This window comes from Bos indicus x Bos taurus, chromosome 19 (genome assembly GCF_003369695.1).
Source record: "Bos indicus x Bos taurus breed Angus x Brahman F1 hybrid chromosome 19, Bos_hybrid_MaternalHap_v2.0, whole genome shotgun sequence".
NCBI classification, from domain to species: Eukaryota; Metazoa; Chordata; class Mammalia; order Artiodactyla; family Bovidae; genus Bos; species Bos indicus x Bos taurus.
The window spans coordinates 34904997-34927461 of record NC_040094.1 but is presented as its reverse complement, the minus strand read 5'-3'; the positions used below and the strand labels follow the sequence as shown (position 1 = coordinate 34927461).

The 22465-nt window shown below is 42.9% G+C and overlaps 1 protein-coding gene across 6 annotated transcripts in view; it reads right to left on the bottom strand.

Annotated features, from left to right (window-relative positions):
* Window positions 1-22465, bottom strand: part of ULK2 (unc-51 like autophagy activating kinase 2) — a 58057-nt gene that overhangs the window by 8257 nt on the left and 27335 nt on the right. For 4 of the 6 annotated variants that reach the window (XM_027519593.1, XM_027519595.1, XM_027519596.1 and 1 more), the window contains 8 exons: window positions 12947-13007; window positions 9438-9575; window positions 8318-8463; window positions 6586-6666; window positions 4776-5062; window positions 3734-3921; window positions 3225-3328; window positions 705-854 (listed from right to left, as the gene is read on the bottom strand). In XM_027519593.1, the coding sequence (XP_027375394.1) occupies window positions 705-854; window positions 3225-3328; window positions 3734-3921; window positions 4776-5062; window positions 6586-6666; window positions 8318-8463; window positions 9438-9575; window positions 12947-13007 (1155 nt within the window). The remainder of the gene's footprint in view (window positions 1-704; window positions 855-3224; window positions 3329-3733; window positions 3922-4775; window positions 5063-6585; window positions 6667-8317; window positions 8464-9437; window positions 9576-12946; window positions 13008-22465) is intronic. The other 2 variants (XM_027519594.1, XM_027519599.1) reach the window with 1 other exon arrangement.

The following is a 22465-nucleotide window of genomic DNA, read 5'->3' as shown; positions in this document are numbered from 1 at the left end:
GGAGTTGCACAGAGTCAGACACGACTGAAGCGACTTAGCAGCAGCAGTATACGCCTTTCTCCCCTGCTGCACTGCAGTCCTCAGGTGAGAAAACTCAGCCATAGGTGGTACATCACTAAAACTCTATCCGAGCGCTGGTCTGGAGGCACTTACACCAGTTCTGATTTCTAATACCATGAACAACATTGTGATGAGATCTCACCTTCTTGTGAGTTATTTATGTGTGATAAATACTTTATAAGACTGTTTTGCTGTGAGTGGTCTCATAAACAGAATGCAGTTACCACAGGTCAAATATTACTATACACACTTCTACAGCTCTAAGAATCATCATGCTGTTTTCTAAAGCAGCCAAAAGTGAGCACACACTTCCCACTAAGCCTCCACAGCACTGGGTTATACTATTTAAATGTTGGCTTAGTTAATAGGTATAAACTGTTATTTTCTTTCTCTCTTTTCTTCAGCCGCTCTGCGTGGAGGGACCTTAGGTCCCTGACCAGGGATGGAACTGGTGCTTTCTAGAGTGGAAGGTGGACTCTGAACCACTGGGCCATCAGGGAAGTCCCCTCATTTACTTTTTATAACCCTTTAAGGTAAAGAAGATTGTTATATCCACGTCACTGAAATTATATCACACCATGAAGGCATTTTTCAGAACTTGCACCCCAAACAAGAGCCCAAGGCAGAACTAAGTCAATCCTCACCTGAGGTGGTTCTTATCCGAAGGCCGGTGTGGGTACATGTGGTGGCTGCGGCCCTGTGTGGGGGAGACCCCACTGTGAACATCACAGCCCTAGAACTTGCTGCTGCTCCTATAGCGGGGGCCAGGGCAACACCACAGGCTCCTGCAGGGGCTGAAAGAAGAAGTTCACCACGCGTGCTATATTCCAGAGGGCAGGGTTACAGGGAGACTTCACTGTTACATTAGATTTTTGGCTTTTTACAATAAACATTTATTACTCTTAAAAACAGAATTCAATTTAGAGCTCCATGAAAAATATTTTACAGTAATCTCTTCACAGCTGTGAATCTTCCTTTCACCAAAGCCTAGAAGTCAGTTTTCTGTGCACTTCTAAAATATGTGAACTGCAGTCACAGCTGAGAATAATTTGAAAATGTGGAAACTAAGAATTGGAAATAAAAATGTGAGGAAAAAAACCTGATTAAAAAATGGGCAGAGGACCTGAGAAGTTACTTTTCAAAAAAATATGGTCAATAGGTACATGAAAAGATGCTCAACATCACTAATCATCAGGGAAATGCAAGTAAAAATCACAGTGAGATACCACCTCATACCTGTCAGGATGGTCATCCTCAAAAAACAGCAAATAACAAATGTTGGTGAGGATGTGGAGAAACTTAAGAGCTAAGCTGCCTTTTGGCTTATAGTTTCTTAGAAGAAAATGCAGAGTTAGGCATGACATAGGAGTATCTAGGGAGACTCCAAGAAAAGGGAACAAAAGCAAAGACACCAGAGAAAAGTTTACCCTGCTACCTACAGCTACAGCAAACCCTACACACAGCCTCACTTGTGGCAAAAAATAAAAAAGACCTCACACTATTTGACTTGATTCTTTATATCTAGTATATCATGTCTGGCTTTCAACAAAAAATTAAAAGGCAAGCTCATCAACAGACAGGACGTGGTGGAGAAGAGAATCAGCTAGCCTGAAAGTACGTCAGTAGGAACTTCCAAAACTGGAAAGCAAAGAGAAAGAAGAACCAAAAACAAAACCCCCAGAATGTCCAAGAACTGTGGGACAACCACAAAGGTGTAATATACATGCAATGGGAATATCGGAAGGAGAAAGAAAAGAACGAAAGAAACACTTGAAGTATCAATAGTAAAGACCAAGTAATTTCCCAAACAAATGCAGAATCAAACCACAGGTCCAGGAAACCTCAAGAACACCAAGTGGTTAGAATTAAAAAAAAAAAAAAAAAATCTATTCCTAAGCACTTCATATTCAAACAGCAGAGAATCAAAGAAAAATTCCTGAAAAAAGTCAAACTGTGTGTGGGGGGGGGGCGGGGGGGTGGGGTGGGGTGGGGAGAGAACATCTCATCTATTACATCAGGAACAAGGGTAAGACTTACACCAGATTTCTCTTTAGAAACCATGCCAGATGAGAGTGGAGTGAAAAGTGAAGTCCTGTTGTACAGAAACCACAAACCACACTCAAGATATTTACTGGTCTAGACATCCCCTGCTTTGGAGATTCACGGGAGAGTCAATAAAAGTATTATAGAGAAAACAAGAACAAAGGTTACAACAGTGATTCTCAAATTTCAGTGTGCCGTAGTAATCACATGCGGAGTTTGCTAGAGACACAGATTCCTAAAATCCACTTCCAGAAAGCTCAATTGAACAAGTCTGGTTTAGGACATGGAACCAGCCCTTTGATTTCATTTTTTTGACAAGCAGTCCAAAGTAATCTTGGTGTGGGCCCATGGACATAAAGATCTCTGGAACAACTGAAAGAGCCAGGGATCTCAGTGACCCATGGCTCTCTATAGGATAGGCCAGCTACATAAGAAATGCTGAAGAACACGTATGTGTTTAAGGTAACTTTGGCCAGTGTTATCCTACTGATAAAAAACAATCTTGGTCAGAACTCCTCCTAACTCATGGGTTGCTTATCATCCAGACACTGCACAAGTTGCTGTCTTGGCAGGCTCCTAAGAAACCAGATGAGATGACAGAGGCTGGATGAAGAGATGTGGGTCAGCAGGTTGATGAACAGTCAATAGGAGTAGACAGGCAGAATGTTACCCCCACAGCCAAGCCAGAGACGCTCACGTTCTGACCCTTGGAACCTGTAAATACTTACATTACATGGCAAAGAGGAATTAAAGTTGCAGATGGAACTAGGGTTGCTAATCAGCTGGCCTTAAAGAGATTATCCAGTGGGTCCAATGCAATCATAAGGGGCCTTCAAATGGATAACAAGCAGGCAGAAGGTCTGAGTCTAGACTGGCCATGGTTGGCTTTCTAGATGGAAGGGGAGCAGCTGAGCCAAGGGGAGCAGGTGATCCCTAGAAGCTAGAAAGGCAAGGAATACAGTCTCCCCAGAGCTTCCAGAGTGAACACAGCCCTGCCCACACCTTAACTTCAGCCCAGTGAGACCTTGAGAACCGTAAACTAATATACTTGTGGTAATCTGTCACAGCAGCAAGAGGAAACTAACAAATTATGTGCCTAAAGGAAACCAGATTTTTCTTACCTGTATCCATTGGTCGTTCTGTATTTAAACTGTCCGTGCTGCCCTGATGTCCACCAAAAGGTGTTTTTACTTGTTGATCTGATAATTTCCCAGTACTGACGGACCTAAAAAGAAAAATAATAATGTAAATGTATACTTTTAAAAAATCTAGACATATCAATAACAAGGGTGACTTAAGCCAAGCCATAAAAGGGTTAATGGGAAGTCAAAGAACAAGGAGACAAAAATAGAGACCAAACAATTCAAGGCAGAGATTAACTTCATAACCAGAAAAATAGAAGGTATAAACAGACCCCTCAGGAAACTTAGGATGAGCTATGATTCACACAGGTGCAGGAAGCATCTTAGTTTTCTGAGATGCTACGTTTACACAGAGTCACTAACTGTACACAGTATCACTAACCACTGGCATAGAGCAGCTGCTAGTTTGGTCTGGTTGTTTTATCGTAGAAATAGAGGCACTGCTACAGTCTTCAAGTTTGAGGCTGGAAGGAAATGTCCTTGTTTACCTGCCAAACGCTGCCTTGACCTGATGCTCGGACTTCTGCCTCTCCCCTCCTTGTACCAGGACACAGTGAGTGCATTTCCTTGGGTTGTTCCCATCTTTCAGCTGCCCCTCAGAAGGCCCATGACGAGTGGCTAAGGCGAGCAGGTTGGAAGATGCTTGCGTTTTGGGAATTTTGAAAGGAGCTGTGGTCTAAAGAAAAACATATAAGCAAATTACTCCAACATATGGAGTAATTCCATTCAGAGTCGCCAGGCTCGTGGTGCAGAGGCTGGAGCAGAGACTCTGGACTGTGGAGGGCCTGGATTCAAATCTGGCTCCTCTACATCCAGTCTCTGTGACCCTGACCAGTTCATTTACACTAAGCCTGCTTCCTTTCTTCAGGGTAAACAGGATAATGAATGTAAAACATGCAGCAAGTAAAGGCCTTACACTCTGCCTGGCACAGAGCAGGTGCTGATTAACTGTGGTTGTTCACCCCTGAATGCTTTCCACAAGTATCTGTTAGACTAGCTCATGACCTAGCTTTCTACTCCTGAAAGCTCAGTTAAGCTACTGCTAAACCGACTGCAGGGACCTTACGTTGACATTAGCTCCCTGTACAAGCGCACGCCCTAGACAGCAGCACAGAGTCAAGAGTGAGTAAGTTCCGGATCAGGCTTCGCTGACAGGCCTGGTGACCTTCCCGTCTCCTGGGGCCCTCCCACTATGCACCCCTTAAGACAAGACCCTCATAGAACTTACCAGACCCTGCTCTTTGGTTTGGAATGACCCATCCAGCCTTAGGCCAGAACCCCACAGCACTCTACCCACAGACCTAACAGAGGCGTATGCCCAAGGCCCTGTCTTTGTCTGTGCTCTGACTCAACTTCCCTGTGTAGCCCCTGGGTGCTTCTCCCGGGACCTGGGAGTAATCAACTTCCCTATTTCAATTTCTCTTGTGGTCTGCTACTGGATCCAACTGACCATCCAGAACACAGTGCCCCAGTTGAGAAATGTTCGTTTAGCAAAGTCATAACATGCACATGAGGGCTAAATAAACACACCTTAGTAGGAGAGCCAATGATGGTTGGTAATGGAGTTCTGAAGAACCAGTCTGAGCTCCGCGGGGAGGACCCGGTGTGCTTGGTCGGGGAGGTCCCAAGGCTGCCAGGCCGGCTGGGCTGGGGGGAGCAGCTATAACCAGCCCCGGCCTGGGATGGGCACACGGGGTCAGAGTGCTGTTTTCTGAGTTTCTGCTTGTTCTGGTAGATGTCGGTGAGGGTGGGGGCACTCTGCAGTCTAGCGCCCAACAGGACAGGCTGTGGTGACTGGGCCTGCGGTACGGGAGAACCTGCCAAGGACACAGAGGCAACGTTAACCCAAACAGAACAAGCACAGAGCAGAAAAGGGGAGTCAAGAAGACACCTCTCAAATGAGAATTCTAACGAATGTCTTGTTTTCCATGAGATATTTTAAAAATTGTTTACCTGGCAAGACACAATTTTTTGGCTCCTTTACAAAACAGTTGACAAAGGCATTGAGACAGAAGTTAATGACTGTGGGCTATCAGCTGTTTTTATCAACAGCAAGCACATAACTCAATTAATGCAATGTCTAATTACCAACGAAGAAAATTAAAGAGTAAATGGCTAAAGCTAATGAAGATAACACAAATCTACACTGAACAAGATGGTTTCTACTCTTTATGTGACAACACACATGTGTATTATCAATGAAATTATTCTCTCTTCTCATGTAGCAACTAAAAGAAACTCAAGCTAACCTAGAAAAAAACTCCTTATTCAAGTAAAGAATGTTAGCAAGAAAATTGGAAAGATAATATACTTTTCCTAGTTTTTTTGTCTAAAAATAACAAGCATATATGGATATTTGTCAGTTTCATGAAATTCATTTGAAACCTAAAATATCCATCTTCTCTACAAACAGAATACTCATAGACAGACTTCCTGCCTCTCAGGGGAACACTGGGAGACAAGGTCTCAAAGAATTGTTGGCTATGACCTGGGAACTCCCCTCCCAACCCTGCTGCTACTGACCTAACGTCCATAAGCTGGGAGCTCCAGTTACAAATTCCTTGGAGCTTCTTGCAAGCCAAACCACCACCACCAACGTTAAAGACATACAAACCTTCTTGGTGGCTGATAACCATTATCTTCCCCAAAACAGACACCAGTAAATATGAGATACTGCTGCTGACCACTCTTAGGTTAATCTCATCCTAAATCTAGTATTTTAGTTTTTAGACCCGCATTCTACCATACGTGTGTGTATACATATACACATGCACCAATAAACAGTGACAAAATGTTATGATCTGGAGAAAATTATTGGAGCTCTATTTTTAAGGGAACATAAAATCTGTAACACTAAACCAAGAAAAGAGTTCTTTTCTAAGTAATGGAGCATTCCTTTAACTGCCCAGTGCCTCAAATGCACGTGTAAGATTTGACTTATCAGTGTGTGATTTACACATATCTTTTCAGACATATATATTTTATATAATAAAGCAAATAAACACCCACATTTCTTTTTTATATGATGCTAACTGGTAGCTCTTATTAAAACCAGTATTAATCAAAGTAATGAAATTTCATTTTCTAGATTGATTTCCATTGTCTGTTTGACAACCAGAATTTAGCCAAGTCATTAATTCCTAAGACTTGGTTTCATGAAAGAATCATATGCCCAGGAGTCAACCAATCAGCAATGATGCACTAGAGGACATTAGACCAAGACAGGAGAGCACAGAAAATATCTCATATAAATCTATTGGTTTGCTAAGACTGGAAAAATCTAACTTGAATTCACTCACGATGGGACTTAAACTATGTACACTGTGTGGACATTGCCTACCTGATGAGTTCCTACTCCTGGATTCATGGCCCTGAAGATGCCCGCAGCAGCACTGACGGAACTGCTCAGGAATGGTGCCCACTGAGAGAAAGAAAGGGGAAAGGATGGAGAAATGGCTCAGAACTAGTAAAGGATGGAACAGGCAACAGGTGCACAGGCTGTATATTACAGCTCACAGAATTTAATTAGCAAAGATGTAGTTCAGCTCGTGCATGCTACGTGGCCCACATGCTGGGTGCTGGGCTCACGGAGAATAGAGCCCCACTGGGCCTACCTGGAGAGCAGAGTCCGGGGAGAGAGCCAGGCACACCCTCGACATGCCTTCATGACAGAGAATGTGAAAAGCTGGTCCCGAGCGTCCAGCCTATGGAGCTGCCGGGGCCCAGTAGCTGGCCCTCTGCCCACCATGTTCCTGCCAAGGTCGCTCCCATGCCGCCCCAACTGTGACTGGATGGGTCACAGATCTGGATGGCATGGTGCCTGGGGATGCTCCTTCAGCTTGGGGGATGTCTCCTTAGGACTCACTACCTCAGAACTCCTGCCCACTCCTCCCCGCTCCCTCACCCTTGGGGGTCAGGCCCATAGGTGCTCTGAAGGGCACCTGCCGCCCCTGCTTCCTCCCTGATCTCCAGCAGGGTCTTCCCAGGCACTCTCTGGAATGCTCTCTGCATCTACCTCTGGGAAGCCAAACTAACCAGAGGGAGAGCCGGGGAAGGCTTCAGGGAGCTTCGGCAGACGAGAGACACGTGTCCACCAAAAAGAAGAGGCACTGACTTAAGTGTGGCTGGGCCTCGCCCCTGGAACTGGGAGAGCCTAAGGGTTACAGAGGGGATGAGGAAGAGCCACAGTTTTGTTTGAAGAATATTTTTCAGCTAAAAATACTTTTAAAACCATTGCAACAGGCCAAGTGCTGATGTAACCTTTTGACAAAGTGTCACTGGGGTCCTGTTCTGCGACCGGGGCACCTGGGCGCTGCCGCAGTCTCTCGCTCTCCCTCCTGCTGAGGTGTCTCCCCCTGCCCTCTCAGTTTCCTCCAGCAGCTGTGATGGGGGGTGCAGCCCTCCTCTTGGAAGTGTCTGTGTATGCTGGCCCTCCCTGTCCTGCTCCCCCAACATTTCTGCTGGGTGGCTGTCTCTCTCAGACTCTGCAATCTCAGTTGCTCTGGCCTCTCCGATGTGTATTCTCAAGTTGGAGCATTTTCTCTGTCTCTCAGTTTTCCTGAAAATGTGGTCTGGGGTCTTTCTGTTAGGTTGGGATTTGCTGTTCTGTGGCCTCCCAGGGTGTCCTGGGGGTGGTTTCCGAGCTCCCCCTGCTGCTGTACAAAGTGACCGGGAGAGGGGGGAGGAGCTACCGCCCCTGCCCCCTGTAGCAGGAGGGCCTCTGGTGGACACAGCCTGGCACAGTTATGTACACCACTGCCTTGTAACCCTCTTAAATCCTAGCACCAAAGAAGGGCAGGAATTATATATGCTTTAACCTAGGGTATCTGATTTTGTGTTTAGAGATGCTTTTTATCCATAAGACCCATGGATACTATCATATTTCCAACAGTGCTCTGAATGGATTTACAAACCCTCAAGAAGCAGTCAGAGCAGTGGAGGGTTGGAGGGAGAGACATGGCTCCCTATCAGCTGGGACTCAAGGCCACCAAGAGCTGGGCTCCTAAGGGAGGGTCCTGTCACAGGTGTCATCATGAAAAAGGAGGGAATCAACTGCCACGTATTCTCCTTACCTAGAGGGGAAGGTGAGTAAGGCCTGGAAGAGCCAGTGGAGAGTCTTCGTCCTATGGCTGGAACCGCATCTGCCGGCGCTGGGGAGCAAGATCCCGGACGGAGGAAGCCCAGAGGGCTGGTGTTAGACCTTCGTACCACTGCAGATCTGGGGAGAAAGACAATTACTCCCTCGCTGGCAGCTTCCAGGACTGTATTTCCGTCTTTTTTCCTAAAGCTTCCAAACAGTATGCCATGCAGTAGATTTTTTAAAGTATGGAGCAAGTTGCATGGAACAGACATCAAGTGTGTGAAACTACAGAGTGAGGTCTCCCTCCCACCTTGGATCCCTCTACTTAATTTCCAACACTTCCTCAGTCCTACTCAAAAGGTTACTTCTATGTTCATTTCTAATGTATCCTTCCAGAGTTCCTTAATTCAAATATGAATGTATCATGCACGTGTGCATGCATGCCAAGTCACTTCAGTCGCTTTTGCTACCCCAAGGACTGTAGACTGCCAGACTCCTCTGTCCATGTGATTTTCCAGGCAAGAATACTAGAGTGGGTTGCCATGCCCTTCTCCAGGGGATCTTCCTGACCCAGGGATCAAACCCACATCTTTTAAGTCTCCTGCATTGGCGGCTGCTGCTGCTGCTGCTAAGTCACTTCAGTGTCTGACTCTGTGCAACCCCATAGACAGCAGCCCACCAGGCTCCTCTGTCCTTGGGATTCTCCAGGCAAGAATACTGGAGTGGGTTGCCATTTCCTTCTCCAACGCATGTATGCATGCTAAGTCGCTTCACTTCTGTCTGACACCGTGCGACCCCATGGACAGCAGCCCACCAGGCTCCTCTGTCCACGGAATTCTCTAGGCAAGAGTACTGGAGTGGGTTGCCATTTCCTTTTCCCCCTGCATTGGCAGGTGGGTTCTTTACCACTAGCACTGTATCACACCATATGAATTACCCGGCCAAGCTTAAACATCCACTACAAAAACATTTATCATTATTCAACTTCGTACACCTCTAGCACACATCCACGTAAGAGAGTAGTCAGCTATGGAAAGTGATGAACCTTCAATAACAACAAGGACTTTAAAAGACAGGTGGAGGAACTGGGAAAGGGGCGAGTGCCCACCTACCGTGGAGAGCCATGTAGATTTGTGCTGGAGCCAGCAGTGGAGGTGAGGTTCTGCTCTATGCGCTGGTAGTTCCTCACCTGCGTGGGGACGGGAATGGGGGCAGCTGTGCTGTGTGGGGACACGGAGGGCTGGCACTGCCTGCAGACATGAGTCATGGAAAAGGAAATAAATCCAGTGAGACCACTCTCCTTTCACTTGACCCACTGGTGATATTGAGAGAAAATTCTAGAAGAAGCCAAGTGATCACATCTGAATGTGATTAAGAAATGATCTTAAATATATACATATATATATAGCCGAATACATCACACCTGTCATTTCAAGAAGTCTCCTGGTTTGCACACACACACTGAGGAGGAAGACTTGCAACAAGAAGGGGATACACACCCCTCTACAGCAACAGGAAGGGCCCACGGCCGGCGCGATACAGCTGCATCTGCTTACATTCTGTGACTTATTCCTTATGTGATCTAGAGGAAAAATACTTCTAGGAAATTATGCTGGGTAAAAAAACAGGAAATTCAAGAGCAGAGATGCCTGGAATGTTTACAAAAGTTATGAGTGTAGTAAGCGTTCTCAGGAACTGGAACTTTGATGAAGACTAAAAACATACTGTGTGACTCCCAGCACACAACTCATGTGAGATCCACACTGTGCAGCACAGCTGGTTTCTTTCCTTGCTTTTCACAAATTCAGAAATGGCATGTCCTTACATAACTTTCAATTCAATCTACAACACACCTTGAAACATCAGGGGTGACACTAGGCCTTAAGAAAGAATGAATGATTTCATTCTTTTGCCTTTCCTTAATTCTGAAAAAGCAAAAAAATCTCCCACTTTTGCCTAGTTACAATATTAGAGAGATAAAGAGATGATATATTTAGTTATTTAAATAAAAATCAATGAAATTGATAAACCCTTGGTGATATTAACTAAAGATAAAAGAGAAAAGACTCAAAATCATAAATGAAAGAAAGGTCATAACTAATGCCACCTTGAATATACAGATAAATGCTATAAATACACAAGCTACCAAAACTGGATCATGAAGAAAGAAAACCTGAATAGACCTATTACTAGTAACGAGACTAAACCACTAACTGCTGCTGCTGCTGCTAAGTCGCTTCAGTCGTGTCCGACTCTGTGTGACCCCACAGATGGCAGCCCACCAGGCTCCTCCATCCCTGGGATTCTCCAGGCAAGAACACTGGAGTGGGTTGCCATTTCCTTCTCCAGTGCATGAAGGTGAAAAGTGAAAGCGAAGTAGCTCAGTCCTGTCCGACTCTGAGCGACCCCATGGACTGCAGCCTACCGGGCTCCTCCATCCATGGGATTTTCCAGGCAAGAGTACTGGAGTGGGGCGCCATTGCCTTCTCCGACCACTAACTGAAAACCTCCCAAAAGAGAAAAATCTGGGACCCTGTGGTTTCACTGGTGGATTCTATCAGTTAAAGACTTACCACACAACACTCAGACTCTTCCAAAAATTGAAGAGGGGGGAACACTTCCAAACTCATCCCATGAGTTCAGTTTACCCTAGTACAAAAGCCAGACACAGACACTATAGGAAAAGAAAACTACAGAATATCCCTGATGAAATTTGAAGTGAAAATCGTCAATAAAATACTAGCAAACCAAATTCAAGATCACATCAAAAGGATCAAACACAATGACCAAACAGGATTTATAGTACACCATAATTAACAGAGCAAAGGACAAAACCCACACAATAATCACAACTGATGAAGCATTTGTCAACATCCAACACCCTTTCATGACAAAAACTACTAAATAAAATAGGGATAGAAGGAAATTACCTCAACAATAATAAAGGTATATATGAAAAGCCCACAATTAACAACATATTCAATGGTGACTGACAGAAAGCTTTTCCTCTATGATCAGGGATGAGTTAAGAACGGCCTCTTTCAACAATTCTATTCATTGTAGAATTCCTAGCCAGAGCAATTAGGTAAGAAAATAAAAGACATTCAAACTGGAAAGGAAGAAATAAAATTATCTCTTCACAGACAGCATGATCATAAATGTAGAAAACGAAAGATTTTACATGAAAGGAAAAAAAAAGACATCAGAACTAGTAAACTCAGCAAAATTGCAGGATATAAAATCAACACACAGAAAAATCCGTTGTATTTTCCATATATTAACAACGAATAATCCAGAAAGGAAATTAAGAAAACAATCTCACTGATACTAGTATCAAAAAGAATAGAATTTGAGAAATAAGTCTAACCAAGGAGATCAAAGACTTGCATGATGAAAACTGCAAAACACTGTTAAATGTAATTAAAGAAGACACCTCATATTCATGGATGGGAAAACTTAATATTAAGATGTTAACAGCAATACCCAAAGTGTTTTATACAGATTAGTGCTGTCCCTATCAAAATCCCAATGGCTATTTTTATATAAATAGAAAAAAAATCTATCTTAAAATTCATATGGACTCTGCATGGACCCTGAATAGTCAGAATAATCATGGAAAATAATAAAATTGGAGGTCTCAGTCTGCTTTTTATTTATTTATAATTTTTGCTGTGCCACATGGGCTTGACAGAGAAAGCAATGGCAACCCACTCTGGTACTCTTGCCTGGAAAATCCCATGGACAGAGGAGCCTGGTAGGCTGCAGTCCATGGGGTTGCTAAGAGTCAGACACGACTGAGCGACTTCACTTTCACTTTTCACTTTCATGCACTGGAGAAAGAAATGGCAACCCACTCCAGTGTTCTTGCCTGGAGAAATCCAGGGATGGGGGAGCCTGGTGGGCTGCTGTCTATGGGGTCGCACAGAGTTGGACATGACTGAAGCGACTTAGCAGCAGCAGCAGCATGGGCTTGAGGGATCTTAGTTCCCAAATCAGGGATTGAACCCAAGTCCATGGCACTGAAAGTGCCAAGTCCTAACCACTAAACCACCAGGGAATTCTGAGAGATTGCATACTTCTTGATTTCAAAACGTACTACAAAGCTACAGTAGTCAAAACAGTGTGGCACTGGCATAAAGACGGACCCACAGACCAGTTGAGTAGAACAGAGAACTCAGAAACAAACTCTTGAGTTTATAAATAAGTGATCTTTGACAAGGGTGCCAACATCATTCAATGGAGAAAGGACAGTCTCTTCAGCAAATAGTGCTGGGAAAACTAGATATCCACCAGCCAAAATTGAAACTAGACCGTTCTCTTATGCCACATACAAAAACCACCTAAAAACACAACATAATGTATAACCATATGTCCGAGTGGAGACCATATATGGAGACCTATTGTAAAACATTGTGAATATACTTAATGCTGTTTTTGAACTCAAACTGAAAAATGGTTGAGACAGCAAATTCTCATATTTTTTTTTACTACAATTTTAAAAAATGTTTAAAGAAACCATTGTGAAACAAAATAAATTTTAGAATCAAGAATATAGAGTTCTGTAACTTTACTCACACACAAAAAAACATGAAAAAGTGTTTAGTGAAACATGCAAACATACCCTCCAAACACCAAGAACTCATTAGAAGCACGTCTTCCAGCAGTTCCCATTGGCATATCATCTGAAGAAAAAAAGAGAAAAACACAATCAGTTTTGCTAAACCACTGGCTTAAAGTGTTTATTGTTCCAACTTGACTATTAGGAAACAATTTGATCACAATACAAATTTACCATTTGCTTATGTTTTGATTTTGCAACAATAAGCTAGTAGGGAACACTGCACCCAGCTGAACTCACAGGCTGCCAACATCACCTTTTTTCAAGGTAAACTGTCATGCTTTTTGCCACAAGTATGTATTTCTTTATCATTTAATTCGTGCAAAATCCGTACTACTGTTTTTACCATGTTCCATTTCACATGTCACCGACAAAGGTTTTGGGTGTTGTTCTCCTAACCCCAATTTGCCATAAACACTGTGGGCTTTACTACTTTGCAGAGTGTGGTGACTTAAGAACATGTATGTCACCTTCTAGTACAGCTGCCTGCACCCCGAGTCCAGTTCACTCTAACGCTGGAGCATTCCCACTCCTGCGTGACACTCTCCTGGGTCTTGCATGGGTGGCTGAACAAGATGTCATGAAGCTGGACCTCTTGGACACAGATGCCACAGGCAGTCTTCATGCTCAGACATCACCCATCTATGGGAACAGAGTGCAGCTCAGAACACAGTGTCTCTCATCCCTTACCACCTCTACACCCGTCAGATCACACTGCCCTGTGTGACCTTTACATGGCTGCAAAGGTATAATTCATATGTGCTGATGTGAAATAGCAGTGTTGACTAATAATATAAATTTTTAAATATAAAATAAACTATGGTAACCTCAAAATACTCAAAAAGGAAAAAAATAATCACAAACCTCCCTTTGAACGGCCCTACATGGAACTGAGGAATATCAATACATTTATTTTTGTCCCTGCTCTCATGAAGCTTACACTAGTAGTGAAAAAAGGTTAACAGTAGCAGGGAGTGATAAGATGTATAACAGGAAAATAAGTCAGAGTAAGGGGATAAAGGGAGGGGCACAAAGAAGTTAGTTTTAAAGACAACAGTTGCCCAAGGGTAATGGAGAAAACAGGGCAGAGGGGACAGGGTTAGAAGCTGGAGTTCACCTCTTCATTTTGTAGCTTTGAGTTTGGAATCATATATCACTGTGAAACAAAACTAAGAAGAAAATAACAATCCCTAGAAATCAAAAATAAAACTAACTAATCATGTATCAGCTTGGTAACATAACCACCAGAGGGGAATCCTTTCAAGTGACTTTAAACTTGGAAATTTAATTGAACATCCCTAATGGCTGAGTCTTTGTTGAGGGATTTGAGCAGCCCCTCAAAAAGGAAGCTGTCTGTGACAATGACTCAGGCTGATGACCCAGTGTAGACTCACTATCCATAAGATCTGCCACACACGAAGCTTTCAAATAACATCTTAATTGCTAATTCTAAATTATGAGCACATGACCAGCACCAAACATTCAAAGAAAGAATCTAAATGAAAACTAGACTCTAAAACAAACTGGAGGGAAAGAACTAAACATTTTACAGGGAAAAGCTTTAAAATGTATATAATTAAGTAAAGGGAATGGCAAACCACTTCAGTATTCTTGCCTTGAGAACCCCATGAACAGTACGAAAAGGCAAAATGATAGGATACTGAAAGAGAAACTCCCCAGGTCAGTAGGTGCCCAATATGCTACTGGAGATCAGTGGAGAAATAACTCCAGAAAGAATGAAGGGATGGAGCCAAAGCAAAAAGAATACCCAGCTGTGGATGTGACTGGTGATAGAAGCAAGGTCCCATGCTGTAAAGAGCAATATTGCATAGGAACCTGGAATGTCAGGTCCATGAATCAAGGCAAATTGGAAGTGGTCAAACAAGAGATGGCCAGAGTGAATGTCGACATTCTAGGAATCAGTGAACTGAAATGGACTGGAATGGGTGAATTTAACTCAGATGACCATTATATCTACTACTGCGAGCAGGAATCCCTCAGAAGAAATGGAGTAGCCATCATGGTCAACAAGAGAGTCCGAAATGCAGTACTTGGATGCAATCTCAAAAATGACACAATGATCTCTGTTTGTTTCCAAGGCACACCATTCAATATCACAGTAATCCAAGTCTATGCCCCAACCAGTAATGCTGAAGAAGCTGAAGTTGAACAGTTCTATGAAGACCTACAAGACCTTTTAGAACTAACACCCAAAAAAGATGTCATTTTCATTGTAGGGGACTGGAATGCAAAAGTAGGAAGTCAAGAAACACCTGGAATAACAGGCAAATTTGGCCTTGGAATATGGAATGAAGCAGGGCAAAGACTAATAGAGTTTTGCCAAGAAAATGCACTGGTCAAAACAAACACCCTCTTCCAAAAGTACAAGAGAAGACTCTATACATGGACATCACCAGATGGTCAACACTGAAATCAGATTGATTATATTCTTTGCAGCCAAAGACGGAGAAGCTCTATACAGTCAGCAAAAACAAGACCAGGAGCTGACTGTGGCTCAGATCATGAACTCCTTATTGCCAAATTCAGACTTAAATTGAAGAAAGTAGGGAAAACCACTAGACCATTCAGGTATGACCTAAATCAAATCCCTTATGATTATACAGTGGAAGTGAGAGATAGATTTAAGGGCCTAGATCTGATAGATAAGAGTGCCTGATGAACTATGGAATGAGGTTCGTGACATTGTACAGGAGACAGGGATCAAGACCATCCCCATGGAAAAGAAATGCAAAAATGCAAAATGGCTGTCTGGGGAGGCCTTACAAATAGCTGTGAAAAGAAGAGAAGCTAAAAGCAAAGGAGAAAAGGAAAGATATAAACATCTGAATGCAGAGTTCCAAAGAATAGCAAGAAGAGATAAGTAAGCCTTCTTCAGCGATCAATGCAAAGAAATAGAGGAAAACAACAGAATGGGAAAGACTAGGGATCTCTTCAAGAAAATCAGAGAGACCAAAGGAACATTTCATGCAAAGATGGGCTCGATAAAGGACAGAAATGGTATGGACCTAACAGAAGCAGAAGATATTAAGAAGAGATGGCAAGAATACACAGAAGAACTGTACAAAAAAGATCTTCACGACCCAGATAATCATGATGGTGTGATCACTGACCTAGAGCCAGACATCCTGGAATGTGAAGTCAAGTGGGCCTTAGAAAGCATCACTACGAACAAAGCTAGTGGAGGTGATGGAATTCCAGTTCAGCTATTCCAAATCCTGAAAGATGATGCTGTGAAAGTGCTGCACTCAATATGCCAGCAATTTTGGAAAACTCAGCAGTGGCCACAGGACTGGAAAAGGTCAGTTTTCATTCCAATCCCAAAGAAAGGCAATGCCAAAGAATGCTCAAACTACTGCACAATTGCACTCATCTCACACGATAGTAAAGTAATGCTCAAAATTCTCCAAGCCAGGCTTCAGCAATATGTGAACCGTGAACTTCCTGATGTTCAAGCTGGTTTTAGAAAAGGCAGAGGAACCAGAGATCAAATTGCCAACATCTGCTGGATCATGGAAAAAGCAAGTGAGTTCCAGAAAAGCATCTATTTCTGCTTTATTGACTATGCCAAAGCCTTTGACTGTGTGGATCACAATAAACTGTGGAAAATTCTGAAAGAGATGAGAATACCAGAACACCTAATCTGCCTCTTGAGAAATGTGTATGCAGGTCAGGAAGCAACAGTTAGAACTGGACATGGAACAACAGACTGGTTTCAAATAGTAAAAGGAGTTCATTCGACAGTTCGTATATGGTCACCGTGTTTATTTAACTTATATGCAGAGTACATCATGAGAAACGCTGGACTGGAAGAAACACAAGCTGGAATCAAGATTGCTGGAGAAATATCAATAACCTCAGATATGCAGATGACACCACCCTTATGGCAGAAAGTGAAGAGGAACTCAAAAGCCTCTTGATGAAGGTAAAAGAGGAGAGTGAAAAAGTTGGCTTAAAGCTCAACATTCAGAAAACGAAGATCATGGCATCTGGTCCTGTCACTTCAGATGGGGAAACAGTGGAAACAGTGTCAGACTTTATTTTTCTGGGCTCCAAAATCACTACAGATGGTGACTGCAGCCATGAAATTAAAAGACGCTTACTCCTTGGAAGGAAAGTTATGACCAACCTAGATAGCATATTCAAAAGCAGAGACATTACTTTGCCAACAAAGGTCCATCTAGTCAAGGCTATGGTTTTTCCTGTGGTCATATATGGATGTGAGAGTTGGACTGTGAAGAAGGCTGAGCACCGAAGACTTGATGCTTTTGAACTGTGGTGTTGGAGAAGACTCTTGAGAGTCCCTTGGACTGCAAGGAGATCCAATCAGTTCATTCTGCAGGAGATCAGCCCTGGGATTTCTGTGGAAGGAATGATGCTAAAGCTGAAACTCCAGTACTTTGGCCACCTCACGCGAAGAGTTGACTCATTGGAAAAGACTCTGTTGCTGGGAGGGATTGGGGGCAAGAGGAGAAGGGGACGACAGAGGATGAGATGGCTGGATGGCATCACTGACTCGATGGACGTGAGTCTCAGTGAACTCCGGGAGTTGGTGATGGACAGGGAGGCCTGGTGTGCTGCGATTCATGGGGTTGCAAAGAGTCGGACACGACTGAGCAACTGATCTGATCTGATCTGAAGTGTGTTCAGAGATAAAACAGTACATCTTGAAATAAGAATAACAATACTGAGAGGGAGATAAAAAGAAGTTCTAAAAACTGAAAAGATGAGAGCATAATAAGTGAAAAACCCAATAGAAGATTAATGAAATAAAATTCATATTTTATGGCAAGGCAAGAGAAATTTAAACAAAAGTTCTCTCTGCTCATTTGGGTCTCCTCCCTTCCTTTTAGTGGGTATTTTGCACCTGCATTAACCAGACCTCCTTAGGAAATAACCTTCCCTCTTAATCTTGTAAGGGGTCATCACAACAACCCACCACTGGCTTTTTACATGCAGGCCTGGATTGTGTAGCTAGCAACGTATCATTTGATGTACAGCCCCCATATAATTGTGCTTTGACCTGTAACAAGTAGAACAGTCCTTATTAACTTTTCATCGATAAGAGAACATTAAGGAAACTTTCCTAAAAGTAGAGCAATACAACAAAAAGATGCAAAATCAGACAAAGAAGGTTAAGAAAATCAGAAGTATGCTCAGGTATGTGTTACATTAGTACTGTTTAAGTTGTACAGACGTTTTAAATGTTTCCTTCAGAGACTTCCAGCTCCTGATTTCACATGTAAGGAGCTTGGAAGTCACCCTTCCATCCTGACAAGTGAAAACTCTTTTTGGCTCTAGAGGAGACAGGAGGACCCTGGGCGAAGAGATGTCCCCAAGACTGCAGAAACAGGCAAACACAGAGAGGACTGGCTTCCCTGAGAAGGGACTCATCAACCGAAAAGACTGTGGAAACCAGAGCCAGGGCAGGAACACCTGAGTGAGAACTGACAACTTGCTGGACCCTTGGGGCAGACAGCTCTGAAAGCTGAAAACTTCAGGGAGACGCAGTCATAGGAGGAGCACAGGGCCGTCAGACTGACCTCTGAGAGCCCAGGCCGACTTACCACAGTAAATGTGGAGAAAGATACTTTGCTTCCTGGAGCGGGGGAGGGGGCTTCTGTGGAACAAGGCCAGTCCTCAAGGGACACCTACTAACCCGAGTTCACCAACTGGGGCTGAACTCAGAGCCTCAATGACCTAGAGATGGGGAACCCCCAACTCCAGGCCCCTTCAGCCACCTTGTCCCACCTCAGACAAGAGAAGAAATGTGAAATAGCTCTGAAGTTCACAGACCAAAGGCTCAGGTTCCATGAAAGTGTGTGAAAGTCACTCAGTCATGTCCAATTCTGCACTCCATGAAAGGCAGAGCCTTAACCACAGGGCTGCCTCCTCCTCACCACATCATTAACGACCAAAGCTCTAATGGCCTGTGGACAGTGCTTACCTACCCAACCTCAGCCCTCGATATATCAGATGCAGCTATCTAGACACAAGTACAAGGCATATCAAAGGCAAAAAATACACTCTGAAGTGGCAGAGCATCAGAACCAGACACAGTGGGGATGCTGGGTTTCCCAGACCCGGAATTTAAAACGATGATGATAGGCACTGTGGCCCACCAGATTCCTATGTCCATGGCATTTCCCTGGCAAGAATACTGGAAGGGGCTGACATTTCCTTCTCCGAATGATTAATATACTAAGGGCTCTAATGGAAAAAGCAGACAGCACATAAGAACACATGGGGAATATAAGCAGAGATGGAAATCCTAAGAAAGAACCAAGAAGAAATCCTAGAGATAAAAAACACTGTAACAGGAATGAAGAACGTCTCTGGGAGGCTTATTAGTAGACTGGGCATGTTTGAAGAAAGGATCTCTGAGCCAGAGGATTATTTCAACAAAATCCTTGAAAACCAAAAAATAAAGACTTGGAAGAAAAAAAAAAAGAACAGAATATCCAAAGTCTGTGGGACAACTACAAAAGGTGTACCATGTACAGAATGGTGATTCCAGAAGGAGGAGAGAGAGAAGACCAGAAGGAACTATCTGAAACAATGAGAATTTCTGCAGATTAATGTCAGTCATCAAGCCCCAGATCCAGGAAGCTCAGAGAACACTTAGGGTAAATGCCCCAAACAATTACACACTGGCGTGTCATTTGCAAATTCTAGAAAATCAAAAATAAAGAAAAAATTCTGAAAGAAGCCAGAGGAGAGAAACACCTACAGAGAAATAAAGATAGAACAGACTTCTCCAAAACCTCACAAACCAAAAGAGAGTGGAATCAAATACTTAAGGTGTTGAGAGAAATAAACTACCAACTTAGGATTTCATACCCTGCAAAATTATTCTCCAAAATGAAGGAGAAATAAAGACTCTCAAGACAAGCAAAAATTGAGGGGACTTGTTGCTGATAGACATGCCTTGCAAGAAGTTCTTTAGAAGAAAAATAATATAGATCAGAAAACTGAACCTACACAAAGTAAGGAAGAGCACCAAAGAAGTGAAATAAGTGAAAGTAAAACGAAAACTTTTATTTTGATTATTCTTAACTGATCTAATAGGTAACAGTTTGTTCAACAGCAACGACGTACTTAGTTATGTGTGCTTCCCTCCATGCCCTATGTGTGTGTATGTGTGTGTGTGTGCGTGTGTGTGTGTATGTGTGTATATATGTATATGCTTGTGTATGCTTATATATAAGTGAAATTAATGACAACAAAGATACAGGGAGGAAGGAATTAGGGTTATTTTGTTATTATAAGATACCTACAATATTCATGAATGGTATGGTATATTTCAAAATGGATTAGTTACACATGTATACTGCAAATCTAAGACAAACCAACCACTCAAAAAAATAAAAAAGAAGTATAACTGATATGCCAAGAAAGGAAAGAAAATAGAACCTTAATAAATGGTCAATTAAAACCACAAAAGGTAGAAAAAGAGTAGAAGATAAACAGGAAGGCAGATCAAGGACAACAATAGAAAACAGTAATGAATGTGGTAGGCACTAATCCAGGTATATCATCAATAATCATTTTTAACATCAATGGTTGCACAGGTAAAAGACAGAGGTTTCCAAGAAGACATACGGGTGGCCAACAGGTACATGAAAAGGTGCTTAACGTGGCTAATTATCAGAGAAACGCAAATCAAAACCACAACGAGGTAATCACCTCACGCCAGTCTGAAATGCTCCTATCACAAAGACTACACATCATAACAGAGAAGGCAATGGCAATTCACTCCAGTACTCTTGCCTGGAAAATCCCATGGATGGAGAGGCCTGGTAGGCTGCAGTCCATGGGGTTGCTAGGAGTCGGATATGACTTAGCGACTTTACTTTCACTTTTCACTTTCATGCACTGGAGAAGGAAATGGCAACCTACTCCAGTGTTCTTGCCTGGAGAATCCCAGGGATGGGGAGCCTGGTGGGCTGCCGTCTATGGGGTGGCACAGAGTCCGACACGACTGAAGCGACTTAGCAGCAGCAGCAGCACACATCATAAATGCTGGAGAGGGTGTGGGAGAAAGGAACCCTCCTACACTCTACACTGTAAAGATCCTGTCACTGAACACATCTTAGAGAATCAACACAATTCGAATCAAAATCCCCAAATGGCTTTTTTGTAGCATTTTCAAGTCAAAATTAAACTACATGGGGGGAAAGGGGTTGAGAATAGCCTGGGTGATTCCACAGAATTCTTGGGTGCCCCCTCACCTTCACCTCTGACCCCATATCACACACACACAATGAAACAAATCCTTTATATAAGCCTGATAGGGCAAGTCTGGGATTGCCTATCAGTGAGGAAAGGACAGAACATTCAATAAATAATCCTGGGGTAACTGATAGAACCCTTATCATCTACACAAATTAGTTCCAGGTAAAGTTAAATATGGAAAAAATAATGAAAATCTCTAGAAGGCACCATGGTACTACTGGGGCAGCATGATAGGACACTGCTGCTAGTGGCTATAGGCTACAACTTGCTTGTACCAACATTTTACAGAGCTGAAGCTGTACATACCTACAGCCACCTGGAGAAAAGTTTGGCACAAGGACATCTGTTACCACACATTCTGAACAGTAAAAAGATGGAAATGATCCAAGTCACAATCAGTAGGGAGATGGATAAACTACGGTTCAGTTGTACTACTAATATAAAGTTCATAAGTTAAAATGAACTAGATACACACCTAGCTATATATGTAGATACACATCAAAAATAGGAATAAAAAAGCAAACCATAGAAACAAATATTCTATGTAACATTTCCTTAAAACTGTAATATCACAAAAATACTATTTTTCTTAGATACAGGCATATTAGAATTATAATATAAATTAAGAAGAAAAATATATCTCTGGCAAGATTAGAATGAGGCCAGGTGCTCTGGCTGTACCTACAGCACTGTATACCTTTAAAAAGACATCTAAAACATCCATGGCAAAATGGTGACATAAATAAAATTAGCATGGTAGACAATTTGAGTATCTGCTGTATTATTTGGTTTGAAATATTTCACAATTGAAAACTTTTCATTACTTTTTCAGTAGGATAAAACTACCCCACATGATGATTTTTAAAGGCAACTACTCCCAGCTCTCGGTGCTCTGGTCAGAACCTGCCACCTGCTATTACATGCTGTGCATGATTCCCCTACCCCAGCCAAGCAGCCCTAAAGTGTGTCTGGTCTGAGGTCGCAGCCTTCATGACAGCTAGCAAAGGGCTAATGTAAGCAGCTATTAAATATGAATTTGACAAACATCCTGAGACCTCTTGACACAGACTTCTCCAGCTTCCTACATATGCACACAGTCAACCTGATACTAGTCAATCATTAAAGTCTTCAAGTTTCCAGCTCTTCTGATCCTACTCCTCTGCAACCAAACCCTGGTTCCTTCTTTTTTATCTAACTTTTCTTCTCGTAGGTCTCCCAGTGCCCTGCACTACTCCACAGAATCCTGGCTTGGATTCAGGCAGCCTGGAT